This window comes from Contarinia nasturtii, unplaced genomic scaffold, assembly GCF_009176525.2.
Source record: "Contarinia nasturtii isolate CC-2019 unplaced genomic scaffold, AAFC_CNas_1.1 Cnas_scaffold_695, whole genome shotgun sequence".
In the NCBI taxonomy this organism is placed as follows: Eukaryota; Metazoa; Arthropoda; class Insecta; order Diptera; family Cecidomyiidae; genus Contarinia; species Contarinia nasturtii.
In genome coordinates this window covers 9,857,065-9,875,901 of record NW_022198046.1, presented here as the reverse complement: position 1 = coordinate 9,875,901, position 18,837 = coordinate 9,857,065, and the positions used below count along the sequence as shown (strand labels likewise).

The 18,837-nt window shown below is 33.0% G+C and overlaps 5 protein-coding genes across 8 annotated transcripts; 3 read left to right on the top strand and 2 right to left on the bottom strand.

Annotated features, from left to right (window-relative positions):
* The first annotated feature begins 36 nt into the window (after nt 1–36).
* On the top strand, nt 37–2,203 carry LOC116340684. Its single transcript, XM_031767295.1, has 5 exons — nt 37–384; nt 456–1,196; nt 1,260–1,522; nt 1,595–1,766; nt 1,840–2,203. The coding sequence occupies exons 1-5, from the start codon at nt 283–285 to the stop codon at nt 1,948–1,950; spliced, it is 1,389 nt and encodes a 462-aa protein (XP_031623155.1). The 5' UTR covers nt 37–282; the 3' UTR covers nt 1,951–2,203.
* Nucleotides 2,204–2,456: 253 nt separating this feature from the next.
* Nucleotides 2,457–3,905, top strand: LOC116341060 (calcium and integrin-binding protein 1-like). The gene is made up of 7 exons (XM_031767915.1): nt 2,457–2,498; nt 2,651–2,694; nt 2,787–3,034; nt 3,109–3,152; nt 3,322–3,449; nt 3,522–3,551; nt 3,620–3,905. Exons 1-7 carry the CDS (start codon nt 2,457–2,459, stop codon nt 3,639–3,641), a joined length of 558 nt encoding a protein of 185 aa, XP_031623775.1. The 3' UTR covers nt 3,642–3,905.
* A 140-nt stretch (nt 3,906–4,045) lies between these two features.
* Nucleotides 4,046–5,555, top strand: LOC116340809. Its single transcript, XM_031767497.1, has 3 exons — nt 4,046–4,601; nt 4,676–4,857; nt 4,964–5,555. The coding sequence occupies exons 1-3, from the start codon at nt 4,125–4,127 to the stop codon at nt 5,454–5,456; spliced, it is 1,152 nt and encodes a 383-aa protein (XP_031623357.1). The 5' UTR covers nt 4,046–4,124; the 3' UTR covers nt 5,457–5,555.
* Nucleotides 5,556–5,837: 282 nt separating this feature from the next.
* On the bottom strand, nt 5,838–13,911 carry LOC116340808 (glycerophosphocholine phosphodiesterase GPCPD1-like). Of its 4 annotated transcripts, none has more exons than XM_031767492.1 (9): nt 13,595–13,911; nt 12,148–12,343; nt 11,763–12,031; nt 9,352–9,743; nt 8,410–8,853; nt 8,147–8,341; nt 7,453–8,082; nt 7,234–7,380; nt 5,838–6,810 (listed from the first exon to the last, which is right to left on the bottom strand). In XM_031767492.1, exons 3-9 carry the CDS (start codon nt 11,974–11,976, stop codon nt 6,598–6,600), a joined length of 2,235 nt encoding a protein of 744 aa, XP_031623352.1. In that variant the 5' UTR covers nt 11,977–12,031; nt 12,148–12,343; nt 13,595–13,911; the 3' UTR covers nt 5,838–6,597. The 4 variants fall into 4 exon arrangements, with proteins under 4 accessions (XP_031623352.1, XP_031623355.1, XP_031623356.1 ...); XM_031767495.1 differs by having other exon boundaries at nt 11,763–12,010; XM_031767496.1 differs by lacking the exon at nt 12,148–12,343 and having other exon boundaries at nt 11,763–12,010.
* A 3,360-nt stretch (nt 13,912–17,271) lies between these two features.
* On the bottom strand, nt 17,272–18,226 carry LOC116340630. Its single transcript, XM_031767223.1, has 4 exons — nt 18,022–18,226; nt 17,772–17,920; nt 17,411–17,688; nt 17,272–17,359 (listed from the first exon to the last, which is right to left on the bottom strand). Exons 1-4 carry the CDS (start codon nt 18,224–18,226, stop codon nt 17,272–17,274), a joined length of 720 nt encoding a protein of 239 aa, XP_031623083.1.
* Between the last annotated feature and the right edge of the window lie 611 nt (nt 18,227–18,837).

The following is an 18,837-nucleotide window of genomic DNA, read 5'->3' as shown; positions in this document are numbered from 1 at the left end:
ATAATTTTTTTTAGATACGAAAAATGCATTCTTAATTTTATAAAAAAACACTGTTCAATGCACATAGTCCAATAAATATAACTGAATTTTACCAATTCCAATACTGGAACAACGTTGGAAAGAGACAACTATATTGTCTCAATGCTATACATTTGACGTTTCCAGTCTGTTGTTCTGAACTGTCAAACTCTCTGAAATTGTTTAATAGCAGTGTGCATCGAGAATAAAACAGAACTATTTTATCCTTGGGAATTTCAGTGAATTTTTTTTTATAATTTTACGATGGCAGAATGTCTTCAGATTTCACAAAATAATCGAAATAATTCAAACGATGACGACGATTACGATGACTACGAAGAGTATTGTGAAAATTTCACATTTTCAGTAAGTGTTCTATTTGTTGTGTGTGGTCACTTCGACTCAAATAATTATTGACTACGTAATTTTTTTCGCAGGCAACATCAACGTGTTGCGTTTGCAATGGTTATTATGCTCCGAGTTTTGGTGAGCCGTTGTGTGGCACATGTCATGCGTTTTTATTTCCAGTCGCTGCCGAAGAGAAACGCTCAACAGATTTATCAGACAATGACGAAGATTCGGGCAACGATGAACCACCATACAAAGATCCAGTTCCACATCGGATACCAGAAATAGTACGAGTCGACCAACCAGGCGAAGAAGCAGATGACGATTTTATCTATTTTCCGCCATTTCATGTGGACCGTGTATTATCACCGGCCGATGATCAAAACGAACATCCAAACAGTCCAGCAACGGCTGCATCAACATCGAGAAATAACGATCGCATGGCCATTTATGAAAATGCATTTTTAGGCAATCGCCCCGATCCCGAAGCACCACGAAATCTACGACAGTATTTAAATGCACTTACTGAAGGTCCACATGAAAGACCAATCAACGCTAATCAAAATGCCATTCGACAAGTGGATGATGCAAATAACGTAGCGGCCCCAATGGTTGCAAACAAGCCTAACACAATTGCTGCACTTCCGGTCGAAGTTTTACTTGTGATATTCTCATATTTGGACGACATATCTCTGTGCCACGTCGGAGAAGTATGCAAACAATGGAAAAAAATTCTCGAAATTCATACCCCACAACAGCTGTGGCAACGATATACCAGAACTAGATGGCCGTTGTATCATCAAATTACACACACAACTAATTGGTTTAAGGTAAGGTAACTTACTTATTTTATTGAGATTTGAAATTAAATTTAAATTTTTGGTGCAATTTAGATTTATTCATCACTGATGAAATCATGTTTTTGTCGTACTTGTGTCATACAAATGACATTACGAACACCACAACAACGAGAGAATCATTTTCGATCCAGACGCCTACGGGGTGATATTCGCACATTAACCGCCGATGCTACGGAAGGAATTGAAGCTGTTCCACTTGATAATTCACTTTCACATTGGCAAGCATCGATCGTTGGACCCACCGGCAGTCCGTACGAGGGTGGAAAATTCTTTTTACATATTTTGATTCCGTTTTCGTAAGTAGTCGTTTTATCATTGGAACTGTCATGGTAGGAATAATAAATCCGAAAATATTTCTCTTTATACAGATATCCAATGCATCCGCCGATTGTACGATTCTTGACCAAGATTATCCATCCCAATGTGAGCCGGCACGGAGACGTTGGTATTGATATAATTCAGCACAATTGGTCGTTAGCATTAACCATATCAAAGCTACTGCTAAGCGTACAAAGTCTTCTTACTGATCCATTCACAGAGGTATCTAACGATATCATTGATAGCCTAAACTTTATCATCAGTTTAATAATATTAAAATTTCTTTGAATTTTAGATTTGCATGGAACCCGAATTAGGTCGTTTATACGAACAAGATAGATCACGTTTCGAGGCGTTGGCACGTCGATTTACTTGGAAATACGCAATGCAAGAAGTAATTCCATAAATCGACTGAACATTTATTGATAATTTAATCTACATGTGCTTATACCAGTAGTGTGCTTCCCCCAGTGATTTGACGAAATTTTTTTTTTCTCTAAAAATCATCTTCTCATGAAAAATTTTCCTCGCACACTACTGGCTTATAATATATTCCTTAATTCTATTTAATATCGGCACATTTATTTAATAATAAAAGATTATTCTCTGCATTCAACATGTAGCTGGAAATAAAGTTATGAATCTATATAAATAATATATGTTTATTGTTTGTTTTGACTATAAGTTGTATGTTTTGGCCACTGTTAACCATGCTTAATGTTTTGACTGACTTTTGTGACAAACCTGAACCGTCATTAGACATATGGAATGACAGTGCGTGTGATGTTGACAAAAAAAAAATTATCATAATACTAAATAGACTGACATCATATAGATTAGTTTTTTTCTCTTTAGCTTTGTTCCTGTGTTTTTGGCCTCAAATTTGCCACTTTTTTACTGCCCAATACAATAATGGGTCAAGCGAAGAGTCAGTTTACGGATGAAGAACTTCAGGTAGACATAAATAAAAGGATTTATTGTCAATTTTCTGTTTTAACAATCAGTAACAATAAAATAAAACACAAATACTGAGCGAATCTTTATGGTCATTCAAATTGTCAACAAATAATAATACTTGAGAACTTTTTTTATTTATACCACTTTAGGATTATGAAGATTTGACGTTTTTTACGAAAAAGGAAATTTTACTGTAAGTATAAGCCTAGTACAAAGTACACCAGTATAAATGCCATATCAAAGCCCCGCTGAGTAAACATTTCCATTTTTTGTTCATTCATATAGTGCTCATAAAAAGTTTAAAGCATTGGCACCGGAAAAAGTTGGACACAATAAAAATGCTAAACTGTCAATGGCAAAAGTATTGACTTATCCAGAACTGAAGGTGAATCCATTTGGTGATCAAATTTGTAAAGTGTTCAGCTCCAGCAATGACGGAGACTGTACATTCGAAGATTTCCTTGACATGATGTCCGTTTTTAGCGATGCTGCGCCAAGAAGTGTTAAGGCTGAACACGCGTTCAGGATCTTTGGTAAAAAAAATTGTCTATGAAATTAAATTGGCGAAAATTTAACAAAATCGAATGAAAAATGTTTTTGTTTATAGACTTTGATGGAGATGATATGTTGGGAGTTAGTGACCTGAAGCAGGTAAATATCAACTGGCTATGTATACACAGTATGTTGAAGACAGTAAGCCAAACGACACATTTGTATTATTACCTGCTCAAGATATTCGTAGCTTATAAAAATGGATGCATTCTTTCTTTTAATTTTTTTTATCAAAATTAAATAATTTTCATTTGCGTTGTGCGTGTAGGTCATTGAAAGATTAATTGGGCCTCAAAACACACTGTCGGAAAACGATATGAAACAGTTGATTCAAAATATATTGGCCGAAGCGGACTTGGATGACGATCATGCACTCTCCTTTCCCGAATTCGAACAGTGAGTTGAGATTTAACACTTTTCAGCATTGAACCGCACTTTAAATGAGCTTTCGTTTTATTCATTTTACAGCATCATCGATAAGTCTTCCGATTTTATAAAGTAAGTGCCAAATCTCTAGCAAAATATATTGTTTTCAATGGCTAATGAAACTGTCTTTTTGATTGCAGCTCATTTCGAATGCGTTTATAAACATATTCTGGCCTAATTATTTATCTGTTACCTTTTTTCCCATTTCCGACGACTTAAATTCAGTATTAGACTTGAGCAAATTATGCACAACATAATTCTAAGACTTTGGCAGACTTGATCCCTTTGTTTTATTACGTGAATAGCGTTTTGTGATTTTACATTATTATTACTTTATACCATAAGCTTGACACATTGCATACATTTTACCAATATTGATACCAAATACGAATAAAATAAAATCGAAACCAATTTCGACTTAATGCACGTCTGTTTTTATTCATTTCGCTTTTTGTCCAATCAGCTTTGTTGGCCACATTCAAGTAAATTTGGGACAAAATCCATCTGTCGAAAAATAGTTCACATTTTCTCCGCCAGGAATTTTGATTTGACATCAAATTTTTTTTTGGTTGTTGATAGAAATAGCATCACAGAAACAGTTTATTTCAACGTTTTGAATTTCGAAAAAAATTAATAAAAGTAGGAATGTCTGAAGTGAGCGAGGAGGATAAATCAATTGCTGTAGCAACGATTCGAGAAAATGTTAAAGAAAACATTCGTATTGCTCGATTAAAACATCGCCAAAATGAATTAGACAATTTACGAATTACACATGGCAAACTAGAAGACCTGTCGATCAATTTGCAAACATTTACAAAAGACAATGTTTTGGCCACTGCCAATAAAATAAAAAAACAGCGTCATGCATCAGCAACGGAACTCATGAAATTAAGCCATTCTTTTCTTCAAAGCAGCGAAAATATCAATTGTTTTGTTAACGCAACTGGTGCATTGCCGGTGATTGTCAAAGAAATGACGGGAACAAATACAGAAAAACAGTTATTAGCCGTCGAATGCCTGTGTAATTTATCTCTCGGTTCGGCGAACGATTGTGAAAAAATCGCACAAAAGGCTGGCACTTACTTACACACATTTTTGGAGAGCTCAAACGAATCAATTGTTGTGAGTAGAATTTATTGGAATTTTGATTTGTAAGCAATTAAATCAAAACAATTTCTATTCAATTTTTTATATAGAAAACTACACTGTGGTGCTGCACAAATTTGATTGTTGCTGGAAAGAAATCGTTGGACATTTTATTGAGCCAAGAACTAATCCGATCACTTATCAACGTCACGCGATCAATTCACAATAAAAATCTGAAAGATGAAGCATTGATTGCTATCGAATTGGTTCTCGATCATGGCGGCGTCCCTAAGTAATGCGATATTTTTTTTTGAATCGTAATTCGAAAACGATTTTTAAATGTAAATTTCATCTTTTATGACGAATTCTTTTCCAAATATTCTATTTTTGAATCGCAGGTTATCAGATGTCGAGACACTGTCAAAATGGATTTTAAGTCAAACAGCACCACTTGATCCAAGCATTACAAAAATCATTTATAAATTACTCGACTTGCTTCAGTTCCAGTCCAAAGATGTCATCGGAATGCAAAAGCTAGTTTTTATTTGCTTTGAGACACTTATACATTTGTACAATGGCAGTGCAACTTCATCCCTCCAATCCACAAGATCAAGCGAACATCTCCATCAAGTTGTTCTTCATATGCGCATTCTTTCCAATATCGTTGCGTTGGAAAATTCATTTGCTGACTTGATCATCGAAACTTGGTTCGTCAACCAATCACGTTCGTTGGCATCTTTCTACAATCATTTCATCGATCTCTTTAGCGCTCATTCAGTCTCAATCGAAGAAATCTATTGGTTCATTGGTAATCTCATGAAATGCCAACTCGGTGAAGTGTCACTCAAATACTTAGAAACTGATCAGTTTTTTGCCCAAATTAAAATGTGATGAAAATTTTCAAAAGAAAAAAAAATATTGCTCATTGTAAATGATACCACGCTTTGATTACAATAAAACACGATTTTTTAAGTGAAAAATATAATGTAACGTTAGAGCGGATTTTATTTTTGTAAATATTATTTCATTTGATGTGTTCAGCCCAACATTTTTGTTCAAATTCTGCACCATTTTGGTCCGAAATTTCTGGAAGACAAAGATTTTCAAGCAAATGGAAGGCATCACAGCAGCCAGACATTGTGCCGAAATATTTCAGCTTACTAAAAGCTCATCATGAAAGTTAAAGAGAATTTAGCAGCTTAGTGAGTTGAAATATTTCAGCCAGTGGAAAATATCTCGGTACAATGTAATAAGTAATAAAAGAAGGCGTCGTTCGCAATTTTCAAAGCGATTGAAAATTCGCAAGCAATTGTTCCATTTATTATTATTGCATGCTTAAATTGTCTATTAACAGAGTAATAAGCTTTTGGAGTACTGCAAAATTTATGAACAGAATAAATCGTCACTACTTTTTTTTTTTAAATAATTGTGAAAATTGTATTATTGGACGAACTTGATAATATTTTTGTTGTAAAAATACTATTTTGTTGCTAACTTAAACCGAAGCACAGATGCTATTTTGGCCTTGTATCGTACTTTGGACATTGGTTCCATTTAAGTTATAAATTACAAATTCGAATCGAATCTCAAGTATTGATTCCTTTAAACATCCCTTTCACTTATAAATAGAAATGAGCTCATATCAAAGTGTGTGAACTATTTATTACAAAGCTGCAATAACATAAATGTAATACACCAATTCAAATCGAACACATTAAAAATGAAATATCGAAATCATAAAGAATAGTCGATGTTAAAAACTAAAAGAAAAATAAAGGAAATTAGATTAAACAAAAGGTGAAATCAATTCTTAGGTATTTCTTATTGGTCATGAATGAATTTTTGCTACTGTTGTTGACATGTTGTTTCAGTTTTGCTTTGTTGGTGATGTGTTTATTGGCTCTTGCCTTATAATATTGAAATGGCTTTTAAAAATATAAATTATCTTTTGTTTGTACGATGATTGATTTTTTTTCTAAAAAAGAACTATTCAAACCTATGTCTAGTCGTAATTATTCTAAAGCGATGCAAATCAATTGTTTTCACTCGCTTCAATGGGACAACCATTGCTCAATAAACTGATAGGATCATTGTTGAGTATGCTAGATGATTGTGCCTCTTCGCTTGTCATCGACGACGATTGAGCATTTGATGTGGAATTCTGCTCATGTCGTGCTTGCTCTAGCTGGCTCATGCGCAAAATATCATTTTGTGATTCTTTCCCTTCCACATAGAATATGCTTCGCTGCAGTTTTGAAAGAAAAAATGGAAAAAGATTAACAGAATTCATGAAAATTTGATCGTAAATTATGACAATGATGCGTCTGTGTTGAATTAATTATGAAATATTTTTTTTTTGATAAACAAAGATGAACCAAATGATGGATAAATTGAATGTGAATTTTTTTGTTTGCATTTTGATCAGCGACGTTGAAATAAATGTTTTATAAACTGAACGATTGCTTGAAATGGATTAATTTGAGTGATCTGGAAAGCGGAAAAATTGAAATGAAAAAATTTGTGGTTGTAAACGATGCGATTCGATGTGAACATTTGATAGAGTTTTCAATATACTTAACACTCAATGTTTTGCACATGTCTTGTGTGCAGTAAACATAATAGAAACACTCATTTTTAAGATCAATCTGTAGTCATACCAAACACTCACCTTCTCATTTTTCTCTGTTAATTTGTCCATTTTATCGTAAATGATTCCATGAATATTCAAATCTTTTAAAAATTTAATCGTTTCCTTCGAGTTATTTTCATCACCCCAGCAAAACACGGTCAAACCCAGATTTGTTGCCAAGTTTAACTGCAATTGATAATTTTTTTTATTATTATCGTGCTGATAGAATGCAGCGGATCACGTCTCAATCATACTAACTTGAGTTGTATCACGTAATAAATCCATTGTATGTGCAACAATGCCTAGCAGTCCATTTGAATTGGCATGAAATACAGCATTTTCAATTGTGTCACCACGAGGATCGTGAAACATTTCATAGCGGTCGGAGATGCCTTGTGACAAAAACATGACCGGGTATATGTTTTGCTTCCAGCGCAACATCACACATATGTCTGGATCAAAACTAGAAAACACCACTCGTCGATCGGCAGCTTTGCTTAGAACAACATCCAATATACAATCAACATACAAATTTGGATTTTTATTTACACGATCCATTTCATGCCGGCCATCAAATAATTCCATATTCCATTTAACTTCAATATTAAAACCAACACTTTCGTCAAGTGCATCGAAAACATCCGAAAGCTGTGGAAATGGTTGATGCTGATCAAGATGCTCGTCAAAGAATTTTGGTTGCCTCGTTTTTCCTTCAACTTGATGATACACTTTTAAATGTTTCAATTGCTCCAACGTTAATTCATTCATTGGCAATTCGAGATAATCATTTTCATCCAATGATTTCTTCTTTTTCAATGAAACGTACACATGCAAATCGTGATAAATAACCGGCACTAAATCTTTACTCAATTGAACATCGAATTCCACCTAAAAAGTAAAATGAAACTTATTTAATTGGAAATTTCATTGCAAGATTTTGGTCGTCACTCACCATATCAGCGCCAGCATCCACTGCTTTCTGAAGAGAAGCAATGGTATTTTCTCGAATTGCATCGTCTCCAGACGTTGGTTTGAAACTTGTGCCAGAACCACGGTGACCAACTTCGAGCCCCTTCCACCTATTATTCCAGTAACGACCGAACGATCGTTTCATATTCAGTTGCACCGATGAATTTAATGGAGAAATCTAATTTCCAAATAAACCAAAATTTAGCAAATATTCAAAAATCTACCGAATAAAACTCTTGAACATACCCGAATATATTCAATATTCATCATTCCCAACGGTCGATGCTTGGATGCGCATGTAATCGGCATTTCGATTTTACCATCGGATTTACGTAGAACATTTGGCAATATATAATGATAGCCTAAATGATAGGGTGGTTCATCATCGTCAGGCGACACCCTGGAACTATATGTATACAGATCGATTAGATAAGCAACATTCTCTGGATCACCAACGCTAACATTAAATATCAAAATGTCGTCTTGATGGTAGGGTCGGCCGAATTGGGTTTGTTGTTCGAACACATTGTTTGTTGATTTAAGTGTGGCCACTTCGGCAAAAGCATACACCGGTTGCTCAGTACTGCCATTCTCGCGCGTATCATTTGACATCGAATCTTCAACTTCAAACGTCGAATGGCCATGTGCTGACGTATCAGCGGAGTTTATACGCAAATTCATTGGCGTCAACTAAAATCAAATTTAAAGAATTGATCTTGCTTTTTCTTTTGGTTGTTTTGAGAAGAAAAAAAAAACAAACAAATCTATTTCAATGGACATTCTCTTTGGTTCGTTAATTTACGGTAAAATACTTTCACAGCTTAAAGAATGGAATTGGTCCTAATGCTTGCGATTGAAATGACAAAAATTCAATTAAATTAATTACTTGGACCGTTACGCTATCATTACTTTCCTGACAAAATAAACAGACTGCCATAAATTAAAATAAACACCGTCTGTTTTAATCGAAAAGGCTACGTAATATTTTCCTCTTATCAAAATAAAGAATTTAGAAAATGTTATCAGAAATTATGCACCTTTGGACAAACAATTGGACTCTCAGGTGACCCTAGTCTTGTTTTTTTCTCAAAAAAAGGAAAAACCGATATTCGATATCACACTTAAAAAAACACTTCTATGAACAATACCTGGACAAAAAAATGTCTTTCTTTTATAAGAAATGCATACCTTTACGTAAAGCAAGCGATTTTTCAACTTTTGCCTTAGAATGAATGGATTACGAATGAATTTGAATTGGAACACGGTCTCGGTAGTGAGCCAGCCACGATCAATTTTCTCTGAACCGTTTATATCACCAAATGTATCGATTTCTGGAACATTGTTTTTCGATGTTGACGGGGAGCTAGGTTTCGGCATGGCTGTTTCAGCAACGGGAGATACTTTCGACTCAATTTCGGTGACTTCACCATGGTCGGCCGAAATTTGACGTGGATTCAAATGTGTTTCCCATCGTCGCACATGAATATTCTCTGTCATGGGATCAACCGTACATATTAAGTAGCGATACGGCACATCTTTATTTGCCGGAATATAAACATCACGTGACCATATATTTGTATCTGAAAAAAAAAACAGACATAATAAACAGACAATTAGTGCATACGATTAAATATGTTGATTAATAAGTCTATTTTTGTCACAACCTGAAATTGTCAATACAACTTAAAGTGACATTGTTGCATTATTGAAATACGATAATAAAGAATTATTTTACATGTATTATCACATTTTCATTTAATGTTTTTTGTGAACAGAAATTAGTTGTTAATTCGGTTTTACTGAATAAAATGTGCTCGGACGCTTCGCCTTACAATATTTTGTTTGAAATATGTTGTTTTCTTTCATTATAAACAAAATCATGATAATTTTATGAATCATTTTGCAAAATTCTATGGATGAGTTTATTTGTAACCAAATCCTGTTTTTTCAGAAGACAATTGCTTGTGATGGGTCTCGATTATGATGAATGGAGTTTATCTATTCAATAAACACGATTATGATGAATAGTCATTTGAGGGGCTCATTGACGTAACTATTTTTGATAGGCGTTAACGATAGATCAGATCATATACCATTTAAAATGTTAATGGACAGTTTTTATGTCCCCTGTAAGGTTTGGGTGCAGAACAAACAATTTAATATAATAAAAATCGTAGCAACAAGTGGAATTTGTGTCTCGGGTAAGTGTGAACAATATTATTCGCGATAAGCAAACACTTGTAAATAAACGAATCTAATCGGACATGTCAAACGATTAGATAAGATTCAGAGGTGGTTAATCAAAATATATCTCACACTTCATGTTAATAACTTACAATATTGTATAACTGATATGCCGGATTCAATGTGGATAAAAACACTGGCATGATAAAATTAAATATTTAAATTGCATTTTGTACTTTTAAAGAAATAAAATGTCATCAAATTCACATAAAATATGAATAATTTTCGCCATCTGGCAAAAATTCTCATTGTGAATATACACCATTTCTATTTTTTTTACAGACATTTCAATTGTGTTAGACATTGATAGAAGCGGCGAAAAATTTAATCGATAAAGTATGAAACAGATTGTATGAAAAACAATTCGATATAATAACACATGCAATATCTCAAAACGGCGCCCCTACGATTTGAATGCAATTTCTGAATATCGTCGATAAATAAATAGTCAAGTTAAATATCGTCTAACGTTACCGCTATATGGAATGCAATCGAAAAAATGACATTGTTCGGCACATTGCTTTCTTTCGATTCATTGACATTGTGCACATATCACCTTCTACATTCAGTTGTGCTAATTATATGAGAATGTAGTTTGTTTGAATTTCACTATCATGTTGCCTTGGCAATGGGATACACATGTTTTTCAATGTCAATAGAAGATCGACAGCAAAATGCTAATAAACAAAAACTTCAATGAAAGTCCACAACGAAATGATATCGCACCGGTGGAATGAATTCTATTACAATGGCGAGACAACAAACAACGTCGTTAACAGTAGCAAAAATAACAAATTTATTCAGTCCATTGCCCCCATATTGTTGACCAATACAGAATATACTATAATATTTTCGAATTGTGGCCAAAAATTGGTACAAAAAAATTTATCACACATCTTGTTCGTTGGCCACTATTATATTCAGAAATTCTCTATTTTTATGATGACAACTTGATTTTTTTTGTGATTTTGCCAAAATGTGACGAAGTGTGTTACGTTGTTGCTATTTTGTCCTACGCAAAAATTATTCAGGCGTATTTTGTAGAAAATCACACTTTTGGTGTAGCTCAGAGATGTATTTTCTGCTAATTCTCAATTTTATAACGGCAATATGTGTATGCGGAAAAAGAACGTTTATCAAATTGATAACAATATTATAGCTCTCAATTACATGCAACAAATTCAATTTAACCCGTTGAGGATTACGTGCATAAATACTATTCATCACATTTGTTCACTGTTGGGAATGGTTTTTTTTTTTAAATAGATGTATGTTGATTACAGTTCAAGTTGTACAGGATGTAAATGATTATGTGTTTATGTTCCATTTTCTTTTGTGGCGTGTAAAATACTCACCATTTTCGCGATTTAATTGAACACAATGGGCGGGCAACCAGCGACCCAAACTTGAACATTCACCAGTTACAGCGACTCGTTCGCTTGTCTCCAAACGTTGATTGACTAATACACGAAACGTGTGCAAACGACCATTATTTTCTGGTGGTAGATTTTGATCGTGTGATGGACTTTGACTCGATTCATTGCCACTGCCAAAAAACCAACGCTGCATTTTTTATTTACGTATTTCTCACCGGAATTTTTATCTAAAAAAAATATATTACAATCTGGAATATGAAAAAATTGACGAGGAACGAAAATTAAAATTTATGAAAATTATCACTTGCCAAACATTTTTAAATGATTTTGATATTTTGAATAATAACTTAAATTGAGTACTAACCTGTATTTTTATCAACGTGGAAGTCAATTCGTAACACGTGACAAATTTTCTGGATTTAGTTTACTTTGCTTTCACTTCTATGAAACGCCAAAGAAAAATTCAAAAAAAAATATGGTCTCCAATTGTCCTTCAAGTCGATACTATTCTATCATTTTTACCACTAAAAAAATCCAACACAACGTAAAATCTTGAAAAACTGTAATAAATGAAAAAAATTCCTTGATTTTTAAAATGTGAACTTTGAACGCTCCTTGAACAAAGAATATTATTAAATATTTTTCAAACAAAGCAAGCGGGATGATTCTATCGATTGACGAACGTGCAACGACTGTCCGAGTCGATAGGGAGCTTTTTCACTCACTCGTATACAACTTTGATTTGTGAACGAAAACAAACTGAAAACCACTGGAGAAACTCTGTGAGAAAATGAAAACACAAGTGAGCTACAAATTGATTTAGTATGTAATAAAATAAATATGTACGTAGATACACAGAGAGAAACGTGAATGGTGGTAACGTGATTATCAAATGACACAACATATGAACCGTTGTGTACATAAAGAGTCTCTCTTTTTATTTCTCTTTCTCATTTGTTTTTGTCTTAATTTTCGTTATGTGTACTTGTGTGACGACAACAGCGAGCTAAAAACGACATTGCCTGCTAAGAGAGAGAGAGCGAAATATCAAAATATGTGTTGATTCGGTGTGTAGTTATTTGTAGTATGTTTGTCAAAAACGTACTTTTGTTGTGTGCGTTTGGCTACACGAGTCTCTGCACGTTTTTTTAAACTTATGACTACATTTAGCGAACGTATGAGTCAAAGCATAAACATGAAAAAAAATCGAACCACTGTTTTCACTGGCTCACGCGATGTTGGAGAGGAAAACTCACACAAACCAAAACAACAATCAAAAGCCGCATTGCTTTGATACACAACAACATCCACACATCTAAACATTACTATAAATTATGTTGTGTACTTTGACCTCGCTACAATCAAACACTTCCTTTCATGCAAACCAACCAATTCTTTCTCTTTTTCTCAATTGCTCATACTCTTTTACGCTACCTATACGCATGCTGCTGTTTATAAAATCGAACGATGTATCAGAAGAAGAAGAAGAAGAAGGAGAAGGAGAAAGAAATATATCAGGCGATGCAGTTGCACATGTAATCGGTTACATGCAATACAATCTCAACATTGACGGCATTTGTTCTTTGAGATTGTTGCTGTTTGTTATTGAAAATGAGACGGGTTTTATTGAGAACGAAGGAAATTTGTATTAGGCGTAGAAAAAAGTATGACTTTTTTTCTCAATTGTGGGGCCATTTTTCTATGTCAATTTTGAATCTCAAATTAAATATGAATTCTTACGTTTTTTCAGGGAATTCCAAAATTTTAAAAAGAAATTATTTGTTAAGATTTCATCATATCTATTCACTTACAAATTAAATGGATTCCTATTTATTTTGCGTTGAAAATTTTCACAAAGTCATAATGTCACTGTCCATTGAATTTGTGGAATTTTTTCTGCTTGGAAAACTGATTGACGTAAATTAGTTTTTGGTGCAACGTATGCTATTTGTCGTACACTTTGAGAGTCTAACATTTCCTGTTGCAAATCACAAATTCTTCATACATCGAAACAACAATGACACTGCTATTATTCATTTAGCAAAACAGAAGAAAAAAAATGCGATAACTCAGACTACAATAACAGATTTTTCGCTACCAGACCAAATTGCGAAACAGAGAACACTGCACGATTATAAACAAACGTTGACACTTTGCGAAAAAATGTACAAGCACACGAACGATTAGGCTGAAGAAAAAAAACTGGCGTCGTGAAATGACATAACACACAGCTGACATGAAAATAAAGTCATAAAGTCACACACAGATGGCACTTATTTCGATTTTCATTTAAATCAATATATCAAAAACTACAAACACATTTCATCGATGACATTTTTTTTTTGCATTTTTAAATTTGCTTTTCTACCCTTTCATTAAAGACGGAAATGAGCAGCATCTTCATTACGATCATGATAATTTGAATTGAGTTTTTTTTCCATGTGATTATTGCGTGTGTGTGTTTGCGTGACTAGGAAACATTCCATTAGAACTTTGGTTGTCGTTATATACATTTGATTGTCAATGCAATCGATTCTGTTTTCGATTTTTGAAATCATCACCTTTGGCAATATTTAATTAACTCTTAATTAAATTATTCACAAATAAATTGACGGAACACAATAATTCTCAGCAACCAAAAATATATTAATGAATGTTAATTGATAATTATTGTACGAAATGGAATCGACAAACGTCGAGAGCATTCGATTTTTCTATTTAAATCTAAAAATAAATTTATAGTTTGAAGAGTTCTTTTATCAATGTTTTACATTATAAAATATTGCTAACCAGTAAAAAAAACCTCTTTGATTTTTTCTGCAATCTCTGTGTGAGCCGAATGCCGGGAAATTTTCTGAAAAATATTATTTCCGAACGAAAAAATTCGAAAATTCGTGATACCTTTTAGCATTCGCGTACTCTTAGAAAATACAGATGACAAAATCAAAAGTAACCAGAGTAAAATAAATACCAAAACAAAGTGATTTGAGTCCAGTATTGATCTGAGTGAGAGCAAAATTTTTGTGGAGCTTCACTCAAAAACTCATATTATGGATGCAGCCACATTGGACAGATACACATTTTCTTCCGATTATAGCTAAATTGCAGTAAAATTATAATTTGAAAATAACATTTCTTTCGCCAATGCAGAGCGCAATTTGAGCTTTTGAGTGAAACTACACAAACATTTCTCTCTCACTCAAATCAATACTGGATTTTAATCACTGTATTTTGTCGTCTACGTACCGTACGTGGAAGCGAGTTGGCTTTTAAGTGTACTCTGGCAAGTAGCAGATTCGGATCGAGCAGCAGCAGTAGCAGATAGACTGATTTTTTATCAACTTGTTTACTTACTGACTGCTCGCATCGCTTGAAACGGAGCATGACAATTGCTTACTTATTAACTAGCTGCTTCAATTGGTGAATCAGAATGAAACATTATAAGGATTTTCATGAATGAACAGAGTTTTTTCGGCACGCATTCGTACGTACTCAAAATTTCATGACCTCAATTTTGTCATTTATGGAAAGCATCACATGACATAATGCAATTTTATTGTGTTTACTTTTGATTTTGTCATCTGTATTTTCTAGGAGTAAGCCATAATTATAACTCAATATATATCATGTTTGTGTGTATGAGTACAAATGAACAGTAAAGAAACAGCAACTCGTTGTTCTTATGAGTTTAAAGTAGACATCGGTTCCATTCAAAAATACACTTGAAAATGAGAACACAGTTTTTTCCTTAATTCTTTGATCACATTCAATTTTATTCATAAAGTTTTATTTTTAATTGATAGACAATGAATTTCAACTATTTTTACAATTTATTTCTACTATTTTTACATGAGGTTTTATTTTTTTAATTCAAAAAATAAAATATCAAATTTTAAGCCACCGTTTTTTTGCATGGAGTTTTCTTCTTTGTTGTGAACATAACTTGCGCGTATGCCGATAATTTCATTAGAGTCCTCTTTAAAGCATGCTAGCACCATTTTTTGTTCAAACATCAATCTTCGTGATTATTTTAAATGAATCGTTGCGGCGAAACAGTAGCTCTTATTTCTCTCCAAATAATACTGCAACATGAAGTTTTTTTCACACGGTTTATTTGTTGTAATACAACCAGAGCATATATTAAGCATAGATATATATCCTGGATATTTTGTTAGTATCCGATATTCATTGGAGCCAGACTTTGAAATAGAGTAAAAACAATAGAAGTTATTTTTATAGTGATTGTAGTAATGTAAATGGTTTTATACTTAGACCTATAACAATCACTTCTATTGTTTTCACTCCATTATAATGTCTGGCTGCGATAAATATCGGATACTCACAAAATATCCCGGATATATATCTATGCTCAGTATATTCTCTGAATACAACAAATAAACTATTCATAATAAACTTTATGTTGCAGTATTATTTGGAGAAAAATAAGAGCTACTCTTTCGCCGCAACGATTCAAATGTTCCATTGCTTCAATATCATCACAAATCCCTATTGCAAATTTGAAATTTACTGGTTATGCTGAATGAAACAGTAATCCTGCTGGTGACTATACAATAATTAAAATATTTTTAAATAACTGACCAAGGGCTCGCAATATTGGTTCATCTCTGTAGAAGTGTTGGTTTACAAAATCAATTCCATCTTTAAATCGTGACTCTGGCAAATCTTGAATACGATATTCAACCATTATTTCACTATCAACATCAATCGCACTGAACTTCCACCAAACTTTTGGAAACTCAGCCCATTTTGGTCGCTTCCATATACACATAATAAATGTGACATAAAAATACGAAAAATAAATAATTAAAATAACTTAAGTTAATAGTAGAAAAAATTCCGATGAGTAGAGTTTATTGAAAAAGCGACACCGCTTATATCATTCTAAAGAAAAAAGAAAAGAATAAGCAAATATATTGTTTTCACGTCGAGACCAACAAGAAGTCTGAACAATTTATATGTGAGTAGCGACCTTTTATGGTGTCTGGTGACATCGGAAGAAATGTCTCGCACGCGTGAAATTTTTTCGTCATATAATGATTATAAAGATTTACTCAATTTTGTTTATGTTTTCCTTTCAATTTGAGATACAGTCCAGCTTGACTATTTCCATAAAAATCATTGTTATCATACACAAAAACAAACACATAAAACTGACAAAGAGAGAGACAAACAAATATGGTTTTTCGTTCACAGATGTCCTTCTCTTCAAAATATTGCCAAATAGTATGTAGTATGTTACTTTTACTTTAAAGAATTACTGCATTCTTGGTTACATATACTTACAGATACACCAACAATTTAATCTGAACCAGTACATACGATAAAAAGATAACAATTATAAAATGTAATCAGTAAATTCTTCGCTCAAAATAGACTTAAAATGAAAACACAGGTTTTTTATACAAAACATTTGAATTTATATAATTATTGATCTTGGCATGAATTTACACATAGTGTCATCTTCACATTAAAAAACAATTGATTTTATAGTCATTGCATCGCTTTTAATTGGTGGTAACTTAATCTGCGGATGTGATTTTAAAAGATCCTCATACCTAAAATTGATTTCAATTAATAATGAAAAAACAAACTCATTGCAAACGTACATAATAGATTTGTCCAATGTGAATCCAACTTTATCGGCGATTCTATTTGAAGAATCTGCAGTGAATACCGTTGAAGTTAAGCTTATTCCAAACTGGTTACAAATTGCCTTTCTACAATGAAGAAATTGTTCTCCTATGCCTCGACGACGATATTTCTTATCGACAACAAGTCCAATGCAACTTAGATGCTTATCAACTCCATACACTTCGAATATATCAAAATTTTCCCGTATTATAGACATTAGCTCGCCATACTTCTTGATCTTTTCGTTTTTAATCTAAAAACATAAGCAACATCATTTTTATTTATTTCATAAAACAATGTTTTAATTTAAAATTCAACTTAAAAATATAAAACTACCTCACTGTAAATGACCTGCATGAAGTTATCTTCTTTGCATTTTACGTAATTTGCATTCATACCGATAATTTCATCAGATCCATTTTTCAAGCAAGCCAGCACCATTTTTTGCTTGAAATTTTCAACTGCATCAACTTCATCACAAATACCTATTAAGAATACATTATTTGTTATTGAATTTGATTATAAAATGACAAACAAAATCTAAATGGCAAACCGTAAACATTTGAATCTGATCTAAATGACTTACCAAATGCTTCGCATATTGGTTCATCTTTACAAAAATGTTCACCCATAAAATCAATTCCATCTTTAAATCGTGATTCTGGCAAATCTTGAATGCTATATTCAACAATTTTACCACTATCAATATCAACCGCATTAAATGATCGCCAAACTTTTGGAAACTCGGTCGATCTCGGACGTTTCCATTTTAAATCTTTCAATGTGTGCATGATTCAAAACATTTATTGATCGTAAAAATGTGAAAGATTAATTGAATAAATCAACAATAAGAGAATTATTGTAGTTGTTCTTTATCAAAATGAACAAGACGACTGAGCAACATCACCGTTGACAGCCTTATATCAAATGAGTCAAAGTCATTGCACTGTCAGATAATGTTGTCACCAATTCAAAGGACTATCGTTTCAAAACGACCGATTATTATGATTTGAAATTTTTTATGATGTTTCGAACTAATTCACTTGCACTTGACTGTGAGTCATTTTTTTTGCACATGGGATTGCTTGTGAATCAATGGTTCCAAGGAAGAAGCCAAAGTTCTCTGAGTATAATTGGTTATTGATTCACTGTATTGCACTGAATTTGTACATTTACATCAAGTAACACTTATTGTTCTTATCAATTGTGTATAAAGTATATATTGCTTCTGACAAATACTGATGCCAAACCCGAGAAGACAGTTTTTTTTTAGAATTCATTGAAAATATTAAAAAATATAATCTTGCCATGAACTATACATAACGTTTTTTGTGTATATATAAATCTTAACTTAAAAAAAATTGATGTGTTCGTCTGATTGCATCATAAAAATTTATACAAA

What these genes read in the sequence shown, in the direction of transcription:
- LOC116340684 (XM_031767295.1), top strand. Translation starts at nt 283, where the DNA reads ATGGCAGAATGTCTTCAGATTTCACAAAATAATCGAAATAATTCAAAC. An exon ending in ACACAACTAATTGGTTTAAG is followed by an intron (nt 1,197 to 1,259) that starts GTAAGGTAACTT and finishes GGTGCAATTTAG; the next exon opens with ATTTATTCATCACTGATGAA. An exon ending in TTACTGATCCATTCACAGAG is followed by an intron (nt 1,767 to 1,839) that starts GTATCTAACGAT and finishes TTTGAATTTTAG; the next exon opens with ATTTGCATGGAACCCGAATT.
- LOC116341060 (XM_031767915.1), top strand. Translation starts at nt 2,457, where the DNA reads ATGGGTCAAGCGAAGAGTCAGTTTACGGATGAAGAACTTCAG. An exon ending in TCCTTTCCCGAATTCGAACA is followed by an intron (nt 3,450 to 3,521) that starts GTGAGTTGAGAT and finishes TTCATTTTACAG; the next exon opens with CATCATCGATAAGTCTTCCG. An exon ending in AAGTCTTCCGATTTTATAAA is followed by an intron (nt 3,552 to 3,619) that starts GTAAGTGCCAAA and finishes TTTTGATTGCAG; the next exon opens with CTCATTTCGAATGCGTTTAT.
- LOC116340809 (XM_031767497.1), top strand. Translation starts at nt 4,125, where the DNA reads ATGTCTGAAGTGAGCGAGGAGGATAAATCAATTGCTGTAGCAACGATT. An exon ending in GCTCAAACGAATCAATTGTT is followed by an intron (nt 4,602 to 4,675) that starts GTGAGTAGAATT and finishes TTTTTTATATAG; the next exon opens with AAAACTACACTGTGGTGCTG. An exon ending in GATCATGGCGGCGTCCCTAA is followed by an intron (nt 4,858 to 4,963) that starts GTAATGCGATAT and finishes TTTGAATCGCAG; the next exon opens with GTTATCAGATGTCGAGACAC.
- LOC116340808 (XM_031767492.1), bottom strand. Translation starts at nt 11,976, where the DNA reads ATGCAGCGTTGGTTTTTTGGCAGTGGCAATGAATCGAGTCAAAGTCCA. An exon ending in ATCGCTTGCTTTACGTAAAG is followed by an intron (nt 8,854 to 9,351) that starts GTATGCATTTCT and finishes ATTTGATTTTAG; the next exon opens with TTGACGCCAATGAATTTGCG. An exon ending in TAACAGAGAAAAATGAGAAG is followed by an intron (nt 6,811 to 7,233) that starts GTGAGTGTTTGG and finishes TCAAAACTGCAG; the next exon opens with CGAAGCATATTCTATGTGGA.
- LOC116340630 (XM_031767223.1), bottom strand. Translation starts at nt 18,226, where the DNA reads ATGCACACATTGAAAGATTTAAAATGGAAACGTCCGAGATCGACCGAG. An exon ending in ACCAATATGCGAAGCATTTG is followed by an intron (nt 17,921 to 18,021) that starts GTAAGTCATTTA and finishes TATTCTTAATAG; the next exon opens with GTATTTGTGATGAAGTTGAT. An exon ending in TGCAGGTCATTTACAGTGAG is followed by an intron (nt 17,689 to 17,771) that starts GTAGTTTTATAT and finishes TTATGTTTTTAG; the next exon opens with ATTAAAAACGAAAAGATCAA.